General features: G+C 44.7%; 1 protein-coding gene across 1 annotated transcript in view; it reads right to left on the minus strand.

The window, feature by feature from the left end:
* Nucleotides 1–959: 959 nt before the first annotated feature.
* LOC140660476 (dynein axonemal heavy chain 9-like) overlaps nt 960–21,132 on the minus strand; it is a 122,822-nt gene continuing 102,649 nt past the window's right edge. The window contains exons 21-25 of the mRNA XM_072881382.1: nt 20,620–20,811; nt 19,674–19,844; nt 16,946–17,128; nt 7,499–7,888; nt 960–1,732 (exon numbers count right to left, since the gene is read on the minus strand). Of these exons, the coding sequence (XP_072737483.1) occupies nt 1,505–1,732; nt 7,499–7,888; nt 16,946–17,128; nt 19,674–19,844; nt 20,620–20,811 (1,164 nt within the window). The 3' untranslated portion in view covers nt 960–1,504. The remainder of the gene's footprint in view (nt 1,733–7,498; nt 7,889–16,945; nt 17,129–19,673; nt 19,845–20,619; nt 20,812–21,132) is intronic.

The following is a 21,132-nucleotide window of genomic DNA, read 5'->3' on the forward strand; positions in this document are numbered from 1 at the left end:
CTGGAAACAGGATCCTGGAAGTTTCAATGCCACCATGTAGGCAGTGGGAACAGAGTTGGCTGGTGATCCTCCCCTTTCCCCAGTTGGTGCTAAACACCTGAGCCCATTCAGGGCCAACTCTGGTGAGTGGGGACATCTCAAGATGAGACAGTGTTTGTTGAGGTGCTCATTGACTGTGGGGATTCATCTGAGTACCAGGGTTTGTAGCATTCCCAAAGGAGGGTCACAGTCCCTGCTGAAGACCTGAGTCTGGCCATGAGATTGTAACCTGGCATTGGGTTAGGGTGGGAAAGTTTGGGGGTGCTCATCAGTGCTAATTCCACTGAGACCAAATCCTCTGCACATCTGCCACCTTCCCCTTCCCTCCTACACATCCTCCCTGCTTACACACAGGCTGACACCTGCAGTGAGCTCAGAGATGGTAGTGAACCCCACAGATGAAAAACCCACGGCTGCTTGCATGTGAGGGGCGGGAGGATACTGTGCACATTATGAGGAAGAGAAACAGCAAATATTAGACAGAGGCAAGGTCCTGTGCTGTGCAACGGAGCACTGCAGACAGCATGGAGAGCGTGGCACAGCTCCATTTCCTCAGGCAACTTTAATTCTCACATTTCCTAGCTCTCAAGTGCTCAGCTTCTGCAGTCCAGAGCAATGCTCTGTGTGTCTGGCTCATTAAGATAATGCACACCCCAGCCATCCCTCTCTGTGCTTTCTGCTCTAGAAACACATCAGTTCTCACCCACTGCATTCATAATTATAAGTGCAACTATCCAAAAAGCTGTGTTTGTCCCACCTGACCCTGCATGCACCCTCCATACAGTGAGTAAACATGTGATACAGGCCTCCAGGCAATTTTTAGAGACTAGTCCAGGAATAATGATTTTTATTAGTAAATTTCTATCATTATGAAATATTCTTCTAAATAATCCCTGTGCTGTATTTTTACTGTTGGTTACACTAAGCACATTGGATATTAACACTATTTTTAATGTTCCTAAAAATTTACAGCAATATTAGCAGGAAACAGTTCATATCCACAACACCTGCTGATCACCCAACTTTCAGCGTTACACATATGACAAAGAAACACTCATGTGTAGAACAGAAACAGGTCTAAAGAATTTCACAGGTCACTGAACTATCTAAGGATATTGGAGAAGGCCACTGACTTTAAAACTACTTTCAATCACAAAAGAGAAATAAACATTAAATTCAGATTTGAGCTTAGCACTCTCTGGGTGTGGAAGATCTGGCTGTGGGTTGGGATCTTCCAGTGCTCTAGTACAGCAGTGTAGGAATTACAGGACATTGATTTACAGCAGCCAAGAATCTGGTCCATGCGTCCCTCTGCACCTCTGTCACCTCTTTGCGGGCTCTATTTAGGCTAAGCGCCCAGTAGTCTGAGAGATGAAGCTTGGCTTCAATCTCAGCATATTATCTTTTTAATTGTCTGAGAAAGACATCATTAGGGATTTGCAAATGAGGTGCTCCACTGGTGAGCCTAGATCTGTAGCAGCAATGCCACACCAGCGAGCACCCACTTGGAAGGATTTTCTCTAGTTTTAAGGTTAAAAGTCCACACATAAGTTGGCCCTCTTTGGCGTGTTTTGTATACAGGACATGGGTACATACTACGGATATCTTGTTTATCAGCAGGAATGGCTTTGATGAAAATGACAGGCATGGCCGGGGTGAGTTCCTTGAGCCTGGCATCTGTGATTATCCCGGTCTACAAAGGAAAGAAGACAAAGTCTTAGTTACATTTCCAAGATATCCATCAGCTGTACCCCAATACGCATGATCCTCTGTAAGGTTTATACAAGCCGGACTTATTGGGCAAGTGCAAGCAACTTTCCTGAAATCAAAGGGGTGGATGAGTCTATTTGAGGTAAGGAGGGTCTCAATTGAATACCTATCCTGTTTCATCAGAAGCCTCCCTCAAGCATAGCATATTCCAAGGGGCGCACACAGATGCCTGCTTTCACCAGATGCCCAAACCCACAAAAACCTGAGCTGGACTTTGCAGGGGAGCAATGTTCCTGGCTATGTCCAGCCACATCATCCTCGTGCTTCTCTTAGTCAAGGTTTTGCCAGACCAGAACCACCTTGTGGGAAGTGTTGCTTGTGCTAGGACCAATTGTGGACACCTGAACAGGGCTCAGGATGGAGAACAATGCTCACTTGAGAAGAGTCTAAAAGGCACCAAGTAAGTGTCCCACCACACCACCAAAATTTGAGCATGACCTGAGATACACTTGCCTGTGCGATGAATGCACTCAATGTTTTGTGTGGCCCCAAAAGGACCACAGGCTTGTTTCCACTCTCACAGGTGCTCACACCAACAAGGGGGATTCAGAAGGACTATTCCTGAGGGAATATTACCATTAAATAACAAGACCACATTATCTTCTTCAAAGCAATGCTCTTGCTCAGCAGGCTGCCCAACCCAGGAGAAGGATGGTATGCTGTCAGGGCATGAAATCAATGGCTTGTTTCTCTTAACTTGGGTCTCTCTTGCAACTTCTGTTTCTCTTTCTGACAATAAAATGCCCTACACATCAATCAATTTCCAGGAAAGCCTGCAAAGTTGCTTAATGGAAGCTAAAGAGACCAAATGAAAATAAATACAGAAACAGAAATAAGACTTCTCAGTGCTAAAGAAACTGCCTGTCACTGCAGCTTTGCTTCGCATATCATTATTATTTCAAATACTCTTAGATCAGACTTGTGGGATGAGATTCAACCTCTCTAGTAGTTTATTTAGTTCTGCAAATGAGCGAAGAAAAATAATCCCTCTTATGACACACCTCGGTTTAATTGTACTAATGCCATCTGTTATACTAAGCTGTGATAAATCCAGCTCTGATTTAGGATTTTATATTTCCAACGTGCTGAACAAACATTAAATAATTCTTATAATACTTTGCAAAGAAGCCATTTATCAAGCATTATTATGCGCTCTTTTTAAATCCACATCTTTCATTTCTGAGGCTGGATCTTGATCAGATCTCTTTTTTTACTGCTGACAATTCTTCAAATCAAATTTCCAAGATATATTCTACCTATTTCTGGGTTAACAAGAGTTGAAATCTTCCTGAGGTATCTCTGTGGAACACATCATTGTGTTATGTCTAGGCTGATTTGCATTTGCATTTTTTATCCCTCTCATCATCAGAAATTAATTCTACTCTGAAAGCAATTTTCCCTAACTACTGGAACAGCACACCTGGTAAAAAGCCACTGTTCTGTGCTCAGAGAGCTCAGGCCTCAGATCCTAAAGAATTCTTCACTTCTGCTTGTCCTGGCTTCTCAACAGGCAATTTGAAGAGTGGACATATTACGCTGCCATATATCAATGAGTCCAAAGACACAAAACAACTGTCACAAGCCAGGGATGCTAATAGGTGGGCCCAAATACATATGCAGTAAGCCAATATCCCCTCCCACTCAACTGCATTTTGAGCTGTTACTAGCACAGGTGCACCTGCACCACAGCTAATTTAGGGTCAGTTGGCTTAAAGACCTTCTGCACGGCTTGGTTGTCTTTCAGATAGAGTTGCCTCTGTTTGCAGGGAAGGGGGGCTGGTGATCTAACCAGCAGTGTAGTCAGCAAGGAACATCACTCCAAGGTGGTCCAGAGATTTCTGGGGTTAGTGGCTTCAAGTGGACAGGGGGAATGAGAAAAAGAGCCATCCATGGAGCATGCAGTGAAGAAGACCTAAGGATGTGCTGTCCAGTAAAGCCAAATGAGAGGAATTTTTATCACTGAGTAGTTTAAGATACAGATGGAAAAGGGTTTTCCAAGTTATTAATTTTTCAAAACAACCATAAATAAGAGACTGGCTGTTCACTGCACAATTTGCAAGTGTCCCTTCCATGGCTGTATTGTAAGTTTATTACTGGAGACCTCAGCTTGAGCCACATCCTACTCTCACTCTCATAACTCACAAATACATGGGCATTACTGACAGTTGACATCTGCAGGAAAAGGCTTCATATGATGTCCCAGCTCACACCTCTGGGAAAAATTTCACTCTCTGATGCATGAGATTTGATGTACCTGGTGCCTCTGCAGAATGCGGCAAGCTGTGATGTCTGGGACTGTAGCACCAGAACTGGTCTGTGCCAGGGCTGGATTGCACACTGATGTTGCCTCCATCTGCATCCGCTGCTGGGAGTATCTCAGATAAAAATGGGTGGTGTACAACTGTTCCCAAAGAGACCAAGCTACTTGAACTGTGAAATAAATGTGATTGTTCCTTGCCACACAGATCTGCCCTTCTAAGCCTCTCTACTCGTTTAAGACTGGTGCTTTACATAGGACTATCTTTAAAAAGTACACAGAAACCATAGCTGGCGTGGCTTGAAGAAGGCAGGACACCCTCAGTGTTAAGCTACTGCTCAGCACGCCATGCGCTGACTGTACATCTCTTACAAGGACAAGGTGGTGGGCTGTCTACACCTGGCAAAGCTTCATGTAGCACATGTGGTGCAAACCCCACCTCTCCCTTGTCCTGTCATGCTCCAGTACCCTTGGTGAGTAGCAGGGCAGATACTTGGCATCAAACTCTCCATTGCTGGGAGCAAGAAAGACAGGAAATCAGACAGCAATCTCCCATGGCTTGAGGTAAAACGTCTCATAGTGTCACCAGTCAAACTATCTCTCACTGAGTCCCACTGACTTTAACAGTGCTACAGCAACAGATCATTTGGACCCAAAATAACCTCCTTGGTTTCATTTCATCTAATAGCTGCCTGCTGTTTTGTAATGAATGTTTTATAAATTTAAGACACCCAAGGGCAAACATAAATTTTTAAATAAATAGAAAAAATGTGAGTGGCAGAACATAGAGGGACTTTTTCCTTTTTTGGAGGCAGAATCTAAATGTGAAATATTCTTTTAAAAGTGGAGGTGTTCCCCAGAGGAGTTCTAAACATGACCTGCCATTCTTATCAGAGGATTAATTTGGAAGGAGTATACAACCCAAAAGAACTGTGCACCTGTTTTAAAAATCAATTTAATACATACTGCATCCATTAATATATACTGGTGCTCACTGGATTACAGGTAAAATAAATAGTTCCACTAGGTGGAAAAGATATTTCAGTGTGAGCAGCAACATATGAAAATATTCTTTTCCTTTCTGAAATAAATTGAAGCATGATACCCAGAGATTATGAATGGTTCTATAAACGTAATTGCTCAGTATCTTTCAATCACAAGGAAAATGTAACCAGAAAAACACATTTACTAAAGTCTGGATGGTCTCTGAAGACAAACCTCATTGCTGTATGCAATCACCCATACAAGTTATTGGAGGGAGGCAAAGGGGAAAAGCCATGTGTTTCCCAAAAGATTTTTGGCTTTACACCACCAAAGCTTCTCACTCTGCATTCCATTACCACTTGGGGCTTGGTAAAACCTAGGCAGAACTCACCATTTTGACCATTATATTTTCTGGTAATGGTGGTAATGATGGTAAGGGAAAACATAACAGCAGTCACTGAAATCTGTTTTTAATGGAGTATTCAATATGCAAGACCAGGATTTTTCTTTAAACTTTCTCTGTACTGTTGTGTTCAGCAGATTTGTATCAGCTTAAAATGTCAGTTTTTGAGGGTAAATGAAATCCAGTGCTCCCTGTAGTAAGGGGTTGCGATCTTCAAGACCTGTGAGGGGTTTTGTATGGCAGCCACACCGAAGGCTTAGACAAGGGAATAGGCAGGGAACTGTAGGACCAGGGCTTGGGAAATGGAGTGGGTTGGTCTCTGTTCTGCTACTGTGACTTCTGCTATTAGCAGAGCCAAAACCAGCAAGGCAGGAGATCTGACCTTATACCCGTGTGGGACCTTTACTGCAACCTTCTGACAGAGCCTTTGCCAATGTTCCTGACTGCCTGTGGCTTTCCAGACCCAATGAGCACATCAACCCATTTCCAGAGAGAAAATGGAGCTTTGACCTTTCCAAGGATTTGTGATAAAATGCACTGGATGCCATCAGTAAGTGAGTTCAAAGCCTTGCCTAATTTCCTGTCCTTCAGGAAAACTATTTCAGAGAGGGAGCAGAAAAATAAGTGGAGAGTATTAGATCTGAATTGCAAGGTCAGGCTGGGACATGGTATATAACAGGCATGGCCTTTCTCCTACCACCAAGCCCCACAGCAGATAAAGGAGGATCTTCAAGGTTAAGACTAAAAAGCTGCCTCTGAAATAAAAGTCTCTTCCTGCAAGGGGGTAAACTTGACAAAGATAAGTAAGTTCTGGGTGACCCACTTTGATCAGCCTTCACTCTCTCACAGATCATTGGCAGCAGGAGCATCGCACTGGCTGCCCAGAGTAAGAGCTGCATGAATCACTGTCATTTAATTCTCACATGCAGCACAAATTGGGAGTCATGGTACCACAGGCCAGGCAACTCGGAGGACCAAGCCCAGTGAGGATTCGTCAGCCTAATGGCTCTTGCTCTGCAGACTGCACTCCTAACAGCTGACAACTGTCAGAAGGAATGACAGGGACAATTGTGCTCCTCTGGGATGCTGCTCTGAGAGGTGCACTGCAAGAGGAGCGCTGACAGCTATACGGGCAGGAAATAGCAAGTGTACATGTTTCCCTTCAGCTGCCCGGTTGGAGGGCATGGTTCTCACCTTGGCTGCCCTGAGGCTGGCTGTGCTACAACTGAAAGGTATTGGGCCACATCCAGAAGGGGAAAGAAGAAGAGCAAGGGTCACCCCCACTGTCTGTTTGTCCAGGACCAGCCTACCCCTCCTGTGCTGAGTCATCAGCCTGAGTCTGCATGGACCATACAGGTTAGAGTTTTGTGCAACCTTTATTTGCCACCCTAAAATGATGGCTAAAGGTTGTGATTAATTTTTGGCTACAAGCTCTATCTATGCAGATGACATCCTGCAGCACCCAACAGTGGTAGGGCAGTGGTCTGGATTTGGCTCATCTGACCCATTCAGCTCTGGGGACATGTAGGAAATCAGAGTCCCTTCCTTTCTCCTCATTGCTGCTAAACAGGTGACAGAGTAATGACAAAGCAAAAGTCTGCTATGTCACTTTTGGAGGCAGCAGCGAAATCACAACCATGAGAAGGTGCAGGGACAATACAGCCCTGACGGGACCCCATCTTTTCTATCTGTAGTAACACCATGAGTACTGACCACAGTTTAGTCAATGTACACTGGGGCTGAGATTCACCTTGTAGAAACTAGATGTATCAGTCCAAGTTGGCCACCCTGAACTCCCTTCACAGCCATGAAACAGACGACTCCAAGGGGTGATTCATCTGACCACCTTGGATACCCACTCTAGGCTGCAGAGGAGAGGCCCATCTTTCACATCTTTCCCATCCTGAAGAGGCAGCTCAAATGACTATTTCAGATGAGCTGAGCTCATCTGTCTGAGCTGAGAAGTTCCCCAGAGTACAGTACCAAGCAATAAGGGCATAACATCCATGGCTTCTCTCTCAACACAAGAGCCTTGGTGAGCTCACCTGTGCATCCCAGCGTGCACCCTCCATGAATAAACCATGCACATATGCCCCTTCCCGAGGAGGACTGGCAAAGTCTTCTCTGTTCTTTTTTGTCACATCACACTGCAAGGTCATCTTGTCCAAAGGCCACTCATTCTTTCGGGCTGTGGACTGCATGATGGCTGTCAGGAAAGACTGGGGATTGAAGAACCCAGCAAGCCACACCGTGGAGGGTAAGGAAAAGTCTCCTGTCCAGGCCTCCAGCTCCTTGATGCGAGTGAGGAGGTCAGCAAACCATGGGCCCAGGCTGGCTGTGGAAGGGTAAGCCCTCTTTATCCAGGACTCAGGCACTGTGTTCAAGAAAAGGGCATTCTGCAAGTTCTCCATGTCACTTGTCATGGTCAGTTCTCCCTGAGTGAGAAAGGGTATAATTAGCACTGACAACTGTTTAACCTGAACAAAACCTGCTTGAAAGCAGAGGCTGAGCTAGGAAGTGTGGAAGAGCATGACACCCTACACAATCACAAGTGTTCACGTACTGTGAATTTCCCAATGAGTTTTGGGTTTTCATGAACACCTTCTATTGCATATTCCTGCATCCTCATCTTCCCTACTGTAAAAATACTACTTGGAGGAAAAGATGTGTAACAGAGTGACAGCGAGCATGGGTGTCCCTCAGTTGTCCCAGTGTTGTTTCTGTTTTCCCTCATTAACTGAAGATCTTTATAGGGCAGATTTTCAGAGGTGTAAAGCTGTTATCACTCACGCTGCCAGGGCAGGATACTGGAGTCTCTGATGATCTACTCCAAAACTGTCCATATGTTTGTTACGTTAAGTCCTATCCTCCTCCTCTCCTCCACTTCCCCTCACTCCCCTCCTCCTTTATTACTTTGCAGTGCAAGTCTTTCTTTTTGACTTCACATATTGTCTGCAAATGTAATCATGGTTTCTTTCACAGCAGGGAAACACACAACAAATTAAGATACAACTCAGCCAAGTGAGATATAAGTGAGTTTTGGCTTTTCCTTTATCCAACAATTAATTATTTTTAAAGCATTTAGAAACCTGTATCAGTTTCACCCAGGCAGGAGAAGAGCTGGAACATCATGGCATGACCAAAAAGGGCTTCTGCACAGCAATAAGAGCATCCTTGAACTTCTGGTACTCTGCAGAGGGTCCCCAGTGTCTGCTAGTTTAAAATTAAGAAAATTCCTGCTGTATCTAGCTGAAATGACATTAAATCTAAGAGAGAGATGCCTGGATGGTACCAATGCTGAAAGACAGCTAAGAGAAGCCATTAAGTGATGCAGCAGTTTGTGCAGCAGGTTGCACAAAGGTGCACACAGACAGGGGTCACAGACGAAGGCAGTGTACACTTGCTTAGCAATGCTGGTGACATGCCACAAGGCATTCTCCCTGGCACCATCTGGAGCAAATGTCCCTGGCACAGCAGAGGCCTCAGCTCGGACCAAGCTCCTGACGGAGGCTGCAGCTCATCGTGTCTGGGACTGCAGGCAGTGCCTGGAGCCTCTCACTGAACCTGGGGTTGGGAGACTGTCTCCTTGCCTGTAGGAGATGTGCATTGGTGGATAACCTGTGCCACCAGGTAAAAGATCTGCAGGAGGAGGCCAGCAAACTGTTTAGCATCAGAATTGATGAGAAAGAGACCAACAGGATCTTCTCTGAGATCCTGCAGATACAAGAGGAGCCTCAACTCCCAACAGCATCGAAGGCAGGCAGGCAGAGTCTATGCCTATCTGCTTGGGAAAGGGAGACTCCCATTACGGTGAAGGCTGGAAGCTTGTGACTAACAGCAACAGGAGCAAAGCTTCTGTTCCCCCTGCAGATCTGCAGCTACAGAACAGGTTCAGTGCCCAAGTAGGAGACGAGGGGTTGGGAACTCTGTCCATCTGTCCTGGTTTCGGCTGGGATAGAGTTAATTTTCTTCCTAGTAGCTGGTACAGTGCTGTGTTTTGGATTTTAGTATGAGAATAATATTGATAACACACTGATGTTTTGTCTGTTGCTAAGCGGTGTTTACACTAGTCAAGGACTTTTTCAGCTCCCCATGCTCTGCCAGGTGCACAAGAAATGGGAGGGGGCACAGCCAGGATAGTTGATCCAAACTGACCAAAGGGCTATTCCATACCATATGATGTCATGCCCAGTATATAAACTGGGGGAGTTGGCCAGGGGTAGCGATCGCTGCTCGGGGACTGGCTGGGCGTTGGTTGGCGGGTGGTGAGCGGTTGTATCATTTTTCTTTAATTTTATTTTTTTCTTTTTCCCTCCCTTGGGTTTTGTTCCTCTCTCTCTCTCTTGTTGTTTTCCTTCTCATTACAATTCATTATTATTATTACTATTATTTTGTTCCACTTATTAAACTGTTCTTATCTCAACCCACGAGTTTTCTCACTTTTACTCTTCCGATTCTCTCCCCCATCCCACCGGGGGGGAGTGAGCGAGCAGCTGCGTGGTGCTTAGCTGCCGGCTGGGGCTAAACCACGACACCATCAAAGTATCCATGCCGATGGAGCCTGAGCCATGCAGCAGCACAGGAGAGATCAGTGAGTGACAGTAATAGGTGACTTCCTGCTGCAGAGGACAGAGGCCCCCATCTGCCAACCTGTCTTGCTCTCTGGGGACATTTACTGCATGCTGGGAGCTTGGATCCAGGACACTGTGGGAAGACTGCTGAGGTTTGTCCAGCCTTCAGACTATTACCCCCTTACACTCTTCCACAGGGCCACCAATGATACCCAAAGATGGGTGTGATGCCATTCAGAGGGACCTGCACAGGCTGGAGAATTGAGCTGAGAGGACCTCATGAAGTTCAGCAGAGGGAAATGCTGAGTCTAGCACCTGAGGAGCACCAGTACACACTGGGGACCAACTGCCTGTAAAGCAGTTGCAGGAAAGGACCTGGGAGTCCTGGTGGACAACAAGCTGACCATGAGTCAGCAATGTGCCCCTGCAGCAAAGAAGGGTATCAGCATCCTGGGCTGCATTAGGAAGAGCATTGCCAGAGGTTAATGGCAGCACTCTGCTCAGCACTGGTGAGGTCACATCTGGCATGCTGGGTCCAGTGCTGGGATTGTTCAGCCTCAAGAAGAGATGGCTCTCAGGGGGGATCTTTTCAATATCTATAAATATCTGATGGTAGGACGTAAGAAGATGGAGCCAGACTCTTCTCAGTGGCGTTCAGTGACAGGACAAGAGGCAACAGGAACACCTTAAAATACAGGACATTCCACTGACACACAAGTACAAACTTTTTTACTGTGAGGGTGGTTGAACACTGGAACAGGTTACCCAGAGAGGCTGTGGAGTCTCTATCCTTGGAAATTTTCAAAACCCAGTGGGGCATGGTCCTGGGCCACCTGCTCCACCTGACCCTGCTTTGGGCACAGGGTTGGACTAGACAATCTCCAGAACAACTAACCTTTAATTTTGTGACACTCAAGCCAAGCAGTCTGCAAAGATAAGGACTTGCAAATGCAGGCTTAGCTTCTACAGGTACATAATGCCCTTCATAATTTAAATCTTTGCATGCACCATGATGAGCTAGAGGAGTACAACACACCATAGCATTTTGGAGACTTAAAGTTAATGTTGATCACTGGTTTCCATTATAAATACTTACTTTTGTCCCCTTATAGTTTTGCCAAAATTTATCTGACTTACAATTTCTCTTTGCCTCAGGCTGAGTGTTTTTGGAAAGATTAACTGAAATCAGTTGAGCCGTTGCTGCGAACAAGGGCGAGGGAATTGGGTCAGTCTATTCACATTAAAAATTTCCAACTGTTCCTTCACAGGACTTCAGTGCCTCCAGCCATGAGGTCAGCAGAGGTGCCCTTTACCGGGGCCACAAAAAATCTATGAAGCTTTAGCAAAAGTTGAAATCTGCTTAAAGCAACCCCAACACATGTTTAGCAATACTTGTCAGAGTCTAGCAGTTAAAAATCTTTGCAGTTTATTCTTACGCTGACCATGCCCTGCAGAGCTCTGATCTGCAGATCACACTGACAGGCTACAGAAGGACAAGATCACAGCTAGACACCCAACCAGACCATGGGAGAGCAGTAACGAGTGCCCTTGTTGATGGCCCATGCTGCATCTGGCACTAACAAGTGGAAGCAGGCTTGGTGCTGAGTGATCAAGACTTAGGGCAAACAAGCATGTCAGCGCTTCTGGGTTAGCAAGCATTTTCTCAAAGGAAGTACACTGCAAAGAGACCAGAGACTCCCAAGCTTGGAATACAACTTGCCATTGGAACAGGAATCCTCTGAGCTAACCACGCTGTTGCAAATGCAACACTCAGAGCTGTTGGATGACAGCTAAAACAAAGAGCTTGAATGCACAGCTACCCCACACACTGTGTCTTATCAAAGGCAGGAAGGGTGTCAGCTGAATTCAGGCACTGGAAATGTCCACTCTAGCACTTCTGGTTTTTTAGCAGCACTTACCTTTTTTTTGTTTCCTTCCCCCCCCCGTGAAAGTTTCTAAACATCCACAATAAAATACATTTTGTCTGGCAATAAGCAAGGGCAGTACTTCAAGGGGATGTGTCTCCCCAGCACCCACCAATTCAAATCAGTTGAGAGCACATTTGTACTGTCTCCATGCCTGGAAGCCACTGTCTGCAATTAGTCCTAAAACATGAGGAACAACTGTAACCACCTTTCAAAATACACATCACCTTCTGTCATTTCATGTGAGCAGGGACCAGGTAAGTCTCTGCCAGTAAATCATCTCATTATTTTTATTCAACGATTTTACATTTGTATGGAATCTCAAAATGATGGGTTACCTGGTAAAAGGTCTTTAAAGTTCTGGATAATTCCAAGCACAAGGGTCAAACACAATTTAAAGATTTCTCATTTTGGTATTTCCCATGAAGTGACAAAGAAATACAAAAGCAGTGCATGCCCCATGCATTTCCTCTTAGGCACCTGAGCTGTTTATCTATAACACACTTTAAGACAATTTACTGACACACAATTAAAGCTCGCACAACAGAAAAGCATGGCCATGTCTAATCAGAGAGTCCAGTAATGAGCTTCACAAGGCTGTCAAAATGATTTGACCTCATCAGGGGGCAGTTGCCATGGCTTTGTTTTCTAATAACTTCTGTTGGCACATGAACTCTGAAGTATCATTGTGGTTCCTTCTTCATTGATATCACATGGGTCATCATCTCGCATCCCAGGAGAACTTAGACCCTGAGAGGACCTATTCAATAGGCTAATCTCTGGCTAAAGCCATGGCAAGACCATGCAGAAAGAAAAAAAAGTCTGAAGGGCAAAGTACTGCACTGGTCACAGCAGGACACTGAGAACCACAGGGCTTTCTAATAGTGACAGTCAGAAGTATTTTGCACTCCTGGAAAGGTTTTAAAGCGGGTAAAAATACTGCAAAATGTGTGCAAGCAGTCAAATTGATTTAAAGGCATAACCCTCATGATCATATATCCTGTCTAGTTTTATTTTCAGGAAACAAATGAATTAGCAAATGTAATTCTCAGGAAGGCTTAAGAGAAACAATTTTTAAAGCCTACAAGCGTAGTTGTTGGAATCTCCTGTGAGGGTTCAAAGCATCTATAGCAGCTATCTCATATAGTTGTCCAAACACAATTATGCATAAATTTGCATTTCAGTTGCTGAATCCTAAAGTGCATCCGGAATGATTCAAGTTACTTTTTTTTTTTTTTTCCAAAATGCTGGGAGTAATTTTCATTAGAGACACCCTTGAAGGAAATCCTAATCAGCCTGCAGATATTCCCTCAAGATGAGCAGACTATTGTCACAAATTGTTTTCTCAGTTAAGGTTATTTTCACTTGATACAGTGAAATACCCGGTTAGCCTTACAAAATTTGGTCTCACTTTATTCTTTTATAATATTTATTATCCTCATTTTGGAAGCTTATCCTTCACTGAAGTTTCAAAATAGAAAATCTGCTTGCAAAAATTACACTGGGTATAACATTAACATGCAAGTGCAACTGGCAACAGCCCAGCCTCTGGTCTCACCGAAGTCATACAGAACAAAGGGCTTTGAAATGCAACGTGCCAGTTATTTTTTATGGCTACCAGTCTATTGCAGTTTCTCTTCCTCTTAATGGGATGTCTCCTATTTTTGGACCAAACAATCACTTTCTGCTACACAGACACAATGAATTATTCAAAAATTCAAATTAGGCATGACATTTCTAAATCGCCTTCTTTTAGTAGTCAGTTAAAAACAATAAGACTTGCTTCCTCTGTGTTTTATCTATTCTATTCTGAGATCCGTGGTTCCTGTTATGTAAACTCTCCTCCTCTGAGTGCTGTCAGTAAAGATCCCCAGTCCCAGAGATTAACGTGCATTAACAGCTCTCACAGGAGCTACTCTCAGAAGGAACAATTAAAGAATGATTTCTCTCCCAAACTGAGTGTGAGACCTAGCTGTCAAGTCAGGCCAGCAGCACTGCCTACAGAAAGAGCCAACAGCAGTGCCAAGCATCCCCTGGCTGTTTTGTGGTACCCCAGGCATGGGAAGGTGTCGTGGTTTAGCCCCAGCTGGCAACTAAGCACCACACAGCCGCTCTCTCACTCCCCCCCGGTGGGATGGGGGAGGGAATCGGAAGAGCAAAAGTAAGAAAACTCGTGGGTTGAGATAAGAACAGTTTAATAATTGGAACAAAATAATAATAATAATAATAATAATAATAATAATAATAATAATGAATTATAATGAGAAGGAATACAATGAGAGAGAGAAAGAGGAACAAAACCCAAGGGAGGGGAAAAAAAGGGAAAAAAAAAAATAATAAAATAAAATAAAATTATACAACCGCTCACCACCCGCCGACCGACACCCAGCCAGTCCCTGAGCAGCGATCGCAAACCTCCGGCCAACTCCCCCAGTTTATATACTGGGCATGACATCATATGGTATGGAATAGCCCTTTGGTCAGTTTGGATCAACTATCCTGGCTGTGCCCCCTCCCATTTCTTGGGCACCTGGCAGAGCATGGGGAGCTGGGGAAAAAAAAAAAAAGTCCTTGACCAATGTAAATACCGCTTAGCGACAGCCAAAACATCAGCGTGTTATCAATATTATTCTCATACTAAAATCCAAAGCACCGCACTATACCAGCTAGTAGGAAGAAAATTAACTCTATCCCAGCTGAAACCAGGACAGAAGGGCCCACTGGGGGATGCTGGGCAGCTGTGGGGTCATGCACAATGTCTAACTCAGCTCTGCAGAGACCCGTATGCAACCCTTGCTTGCAGGCACAGAAGAATTGCCCACTGGTGGTATCTCAGACCCTTCAAATTTCTCTCTTCAGCACACACAAGATGAAGAAATCCTAACAAGAATAGATACTGCTACTCATTTGCCCTTCAGTAGTCCTTAAGTCCTGTCCCTGTGGTGTCTCTGAATCACACCGTAGGTACTGAGGCTGTTGGGACCAACCTATGTAGTCATTAGAGGTGCCTTTTCTGCAGATACCATCTCACTTCCCTGCCATGATTTGTGGCAGGGTTTTGGGGAGAAATTTGCACCCTCTATTATTGCCTGATTTCTGTGGTTTATTTTGTCTGTGGTTTATTTAAGCCTATGCATCCACTCATCCCCCCTACCAATATTACATAGCTTATTCTTCTCCACTTTAAATCTAATTGCTACACATTTTCCCAGTTACAATTATATCTTGTTTGGTGCTCAGGATTGAAACATTAAATCACTTCTGTTTACCTGTTTCAGGAAACAGAATTTTCAATTCCTCTACTTTATGCTAGAAAAGAAAGGAAATCTGTTTATAATAATTGACTACATAAATATCAGCCTATTTTAAAATTTTAAAAGGTGGATTGTACATACTGGGCCACCACAAAGTGTGTATGATATGTCTCTCTTTTTAATCAAGACAATAAGCATCAGCAGCAAATGCAACGCAGAAATGTCTGAGCTAGCATGGACCCAAGCTGCTGGGTTCCCAGTGTACAGCACAACACAGCTGGGATTTACAAGCAGCCTAGTCCTATCCCTGCAGAGCTGCAGCTACCTAAAATCCCAGAGCCAACCCTAGCACCTCTGCACGCATGCTGCAGATATGTCCTTTGAAGATCTCTCTTCAAAGCTGCCCTCAGGAGAGGGTTGGGATTGTCATTCAGTCTCAAGACAGGTCCTCCTTGCTCACCTGTCAGCTCTTTCTACTAATGGGATCGAAGTAGTTGCAGTTCCTTCAAGTGTGATTGTTCCCATGCTATGCAAACTATTTTTGCAAGCTGAGCGTTTTGGCAAAATGGGATGACAACCTGTCATTCAGGAAATGATGGAACAGGGAATGCCCAGCAACCGATGTCCTTAATTGCTGCCTCACACCATGAAATCATCCAGGGAGCAACTTTGTGTCAATGATGGGAGGCATCGGGGTAGCGTTGAAGCCACCAGCTTTGTGCTGCAAGCTCCAGGCAGCATTCCTCTGCTACACTTAGGCCTTTCCAGGGGATGTACAGCACTTGGCTATGGTGAAGAGTCTTTTGAAATGACAAGGTGAAGGGGAAGTGTTGCTACAGGGCACCAGAGCTGGCTAGGGAGGTCCTCACTCACTTGCAGTGCAGTCTGATCTATGCTGCTTTATCCCCTGATGGGCAGTCAGTAGCCTTTTCTGTTTTGTCCCACCAACTGCCTGGGAGGGGATTCAGCAGATGACTTCCTCTACCAGTAGATGCAGCCTCAAAGCACAGCCCTCTTGCACATCCTGCTGAACCGAGAAATTTGTATCCTACCTGGTGTGTCCTGCCAGCCCCAGAGATCCTCACTGTTGTCCTTAAGCAGTGGCCAAAGCCACCACCCAGAGGGACACACACATCAACTTCCTGGAGCAGAGTCTGGTTTCTTACCAGGGTGGAGCAATCATGGACACTGTCTCCATAGGGGAGGTCGGCTCCTGACCCTCCTCCATTAGCAAATGACTCATACGCAGCAAAGGGAGTTGTATCTCTTCCAAAGCTGTTGAGTTTTTAGGATTTTTATCTTATAGCTCTGGACATTTTGTGTCCTTACACATGACCAGTCTTTCCTTTGATTTCAGTTCAGCTTGTGCATTTAATGACACTTCGTTACAAGTTCCCCCCAGTAACTGGGCATTTTGTGAAAAGGTGTGATTTTTTGGCTTACTTTTAAATAGGCCACGTCTCAATTTCTAAGCGACCTATTGTTGCTGTGCTACAATATTGGGTGGACAGAAGTCTCTGTTCCCAAAAGCGGTCATTACCATGTGTATCTTTAACCTCTCCCACTGCCTGCGCTCACAATGTGCCATTTGAAATCCATCTCTGAACCCTTCCCCATGGAGTCAAGTTGGTTTTGCAGCCAGCAGTGCTGAATACAGAGTGTGACCCCTTTTATTCCCTCAGCACCTTTCCCATTCATCAAGATTTTATGACACTGCAGTTGCAAGCATCCAGAACTCCTACCTTCAGCCCCAGATCCAGTTCCTTGAGAGAGTGCTTTATTTCACTGGTGAGGATGTTCATACGCTCACATTCCTGGAAAGCAACCACAATGTATGGCGTCCTCTCATCCACCTTTGCCATCAGTTCTGCAATGTTAAACTCATCCATCAATTTCTCTAACATCTCTTCCAGAAGAGCTTTCACCTGTGTGCCAAAGGGAAAAGAGAGAGGGATGTTAGTGAATGACCCACTGGGCTTCCTCAGCTGACAGCTGCCTGAACACAGGATGAAAACTCCATCTGCCAGCTAGTGACTGCGAAAACAATCAGTGTCAGCTGCGCTGGGCATGGCACCTTTCAAAGAGCTTGCCCCATCCTATTAAAATTCAAATGCTTACGAAGTTAATGTCAGATGAGAAGCTTTCAAAATGATGGTTTAAAAATGTCACTGTGACATGTAGCAGTCTCCTCTCTTCTTGGGTCTTAAGCCTGTATTCTTACTTCTCCTAAGGTCAGATTCAATGCAAGAAGATGGATGGGGCTATAGCCTCAGCTGAGCCTCAGGACAACTGAGCTTATGAGCTGTTTTTCTGTGGTGTGTTGATAGAGAGAGGTGATTATATAAAATTGAATTTTAAGCTGAATTTGGCATTCTGAACTAATAGAGCTATGGAAGAAAAGCATAATGAAACAAAATTATTTTCTGGTCAACATTACAGCTTGATTTGGAAACAGTGCTTTATATGTCTAAATACCAAACAGGAAAAGCTCCAATGCAACAGGATGTTTCTAGTGTCTATAAAATAAATAAAACAGACAAAAACTTTTCTGATTGACAATAAAACATGAAGACCCTAATCTTCATGGGATCAGCTGTCTCTCTCAGGTTTACATGGGCTGTTAGGCAACTTGGTATGGAAGTCTCTCACACAATGCTTTGCTTTACGTCTGTGCTGGAACCTGAGCAAGACTTCTGCTTCTTGGGGATTTTTCAGGAACACATAATGCACAGTTACAACTCTGCAATCTGATGTGCAAAACCTGGCATGTGGGTGCTAGTGATAGCTGCCAGCCAGTGACAGAGGCAGTCCAGGGTAATTTTATTGCCATGCCCACCAACATTCATATTTTGGACTCTGTACTCTAATTTCCTCCCATTGCTGCTCCTCCAAATCCTCCACATTCACGTCAGACATTACAAAGAGGTGACGCCGTGTAGGCTGTTATTGCAACCAGCTAGGCAGCTAAAGTTAAAGCTCGGCTGGAAGAGCTCTTCAGCTGCACCTCAGGTGCAGTATAGAAATATCCTCTAATTTGAAATTCCCCTGCAAATCCCTTTGGCTCAAATTTTTTCACAACAATTACAGCTCATTTTCTGTAATGTGGCCTCAGAAACCTGTGGGAGTAACTGGACTTGTCAGTGCCTCAGGAAAATGTCAGGCTCGCAGTTTCCCTGCAAACTCCCTAAAACTACCTCAGCCAAACCAGGGGCTGGAAATCCTCAAATGGAGGAGCTAAGAGGCAACTCTTAACTCACTCTCATTCAAGGACCTAGTGAAAGGGATACAGCCAGTGCCAGTTATAGCTCAGATAATTAAAGAGATCACCTCCAGAAGAAAATTAGCTGTGGGAGCATTCCCCCAGGCACAATGCAGTGCAGTGGGGCCACACTCAGGTTGCTTTCAGGCAGCTTTTCTTCTCAGAGAGATCACAAAAGCCATGAGGACTTCTGTGCTCCTGTGACAGTCTTCTTGACTGTCACCAGGAGTTTGCAGGGTAGCCATGCCCTGTGATACCACTGCTGGATCACTCACTGATAATTTTGCTTCTCTGGCCAAGGAGTTTAATTGTATTTCAATAGCAAAAGGACTGGGAGGGGAGAGGAGGTAGTCACATTTGCTACCTTTGAGCATCTCCTTTGGCTTTGCTACATCTGGATTATTCCCCTCACCTCAAATTCCAGTATGAACTGAAAATCGAACATGTCCAGCACTTCTAAGAGCCCCTTAGGCAAAGGCAGTAAATTCTCCACCTCCACACCAAGCCAAAAGCAGCATGTGTGAAACCACAGACTTCATATAATCTATTAGCTATTCATTAATTTGCAAAGCTTGAAGCACAGAGATGGGACCTTAAGAGTGCAGCAATAAAAAAACTGAGCAAGTGTTGGTTGGTTTCAGATCCTGTTATGAATGCTTGGGCCAGATTTTAATGAGCTGTGAGTTTCTGGAGGAAGTGCTGAGATCAGCCTGGTACATAGGCATAGCGAAGGAGTTCAGCTGGAAATAAGGAATTACAAGGCCCCTGGGAACCTGGGAGCTGGGTGGCACCTGGTGGCAGCAGTAAGAGGTGGGCTGAGCTGTGGGTGGCACATTGTACCTGGCAGACGGTGCACTTGGGGAGCCCATTGTTATACCAGTCACAGCATGGTGCACGGGGACTGGTGGCTCAGAGACAGTGGAGGCCACAGGAGGCTTATTTGCAACGTCTTCACAGGATGATAATGAAGGCACTGCAGTTCAGGGGGTAATTAAAAACCACTGTCCTGTTACTGACAATACTCCAATTACATCCCACCATGGTGATGTTCTGCATAATATGAGGCTAGTGGTTTTAGACATTAGGTTTGTATCCAGCAAAGGCAGATCACATTATAATAAGCAGTTGTGAGACAAATCTGAGCTAGACAGGACTACTTATGAATGAGACAGGTATCAAAATTCAACAGCTCCTTCCTCTACCATTCTCACCTTTTCTTCCCTGGTCACCACTCCTCCTTCGCCCATGTTAGTGTCCCGGGGCTGCATCTCCAACACGATGCGGAAGAGCTTCTCTGAGGTCTGGGTAAGGAAGCCAATCTCAGCATTGGGATGGAGGCCATACAGATAAGGAGACTCAGGAGGCAAGGCATCGTCTATGTACTGTACAGAGAAATTCAGGTTCAGGTTAGATACAGAGTCCAGGGAACTTTGCCTGCAGAGTTCATGGCGCTGGAATTATCACCCATCTGAGTAAGTAAGCCCAGGCTGATATAACTCTGCTTGTGGCTGAAACACCAGTAAACTGATGGGAGAAAGGAGTGTACAATTGTTTACAGAACTGCTTCTACTCCTGCTGTGAAAATTTAGTAATTGCTAAAGTTTGGCTTGGCTACATATCTCAGGCCTGGACCTTCTCTAGCAATTATCCACTGTGCATTTCAGCATCGATATCCTGAAATCTCTTGTGGGAATTTAGCTTCCAGTAGTTAAGTTTTATGAACAAAAACAGCCTAATATGCCTATCTCTGCTACAGCATTTGTGTACAAAGAACAGATGAGATCAGTAAGTAGATCAAGACGACCCTTCAGTGTTTCTCATCGAAACTGATGATAAAAGGAGCTTGAAAGGGCCATTTTAGCAAACAGTATATGGATGTAATTTTCCAGGAGCCCCACTCATGTCTCAAGAACCAATACAGTTGTTCTATTCATGCATGAACAGAATGAGCCCATGATGAAGTAGCAAATTACCATTAGACTCAGTTCATCCAAGGGAACGCTGAAACGTCTACAGAAACAGAACATAATGGGAAATAACAGGAGGTGTCTTGAAACACTGCAGTCCTATTCACTGCCTCCTAAAACAGATTATAGGGCAGTTATGGAAGACATTACATTTATGTGTATAAATAATGCCAGAAAACAAAGAGCTTACCTGATGATAGCCACTATAGTCCATGTTCCCTGGGAGGGGGAATCCTGGAGCAAGGAGGAGTTCTCCCTCCAGCATTTCTGGCTTAATAAATTCTTCCAAGTAGGTTTTGCAAAGCCGCCTGTCCCAGTCATCTGTAATGTGACCTCCATACATAATCTCACCAAAGAGGTAGCGTAAATCATCATATGGGACCTGAAGAATGAACCAGGAGGGCATGAAGGAGTTCAGACAGCCAGAGCTCCACCAGCCGTGTTGTTGAGCTGCAGGCTACAGCACTAAGCACTGATCTGCACAGTGAGTGCTTCCACTTCACTATTTCAGTTTTCTAAGTAAACAAACATTAGGTAGTAGTTAAATCCTGCCCAAGGAAAACTGGATCACAGCATAGATTTCGTGCAGTTTCCCACTGAAATGCAAATTTATTCTAAGCTCTGTTAAACCAAAGACCACTATCTATTTTCAATGAATAAAGACCACAGGCACTATTTGCTATGATCCGTAAGCTGCTACAGA

The sequence above is a fragment of the Ciconia boyciana genome, chromosome 16 (assembly GCF_034638445.1).
Source record: "Ciconia boyciana chromosome 16, ASM3463844v1, whole genome shotgun sequence".
Classification (NCBI taxonomy): Eukaryota; Metazoa; Chordata; class Aves; order Ciconiiformes; family Ciconiidae; genus Ciconia; species Ciconia boyciana.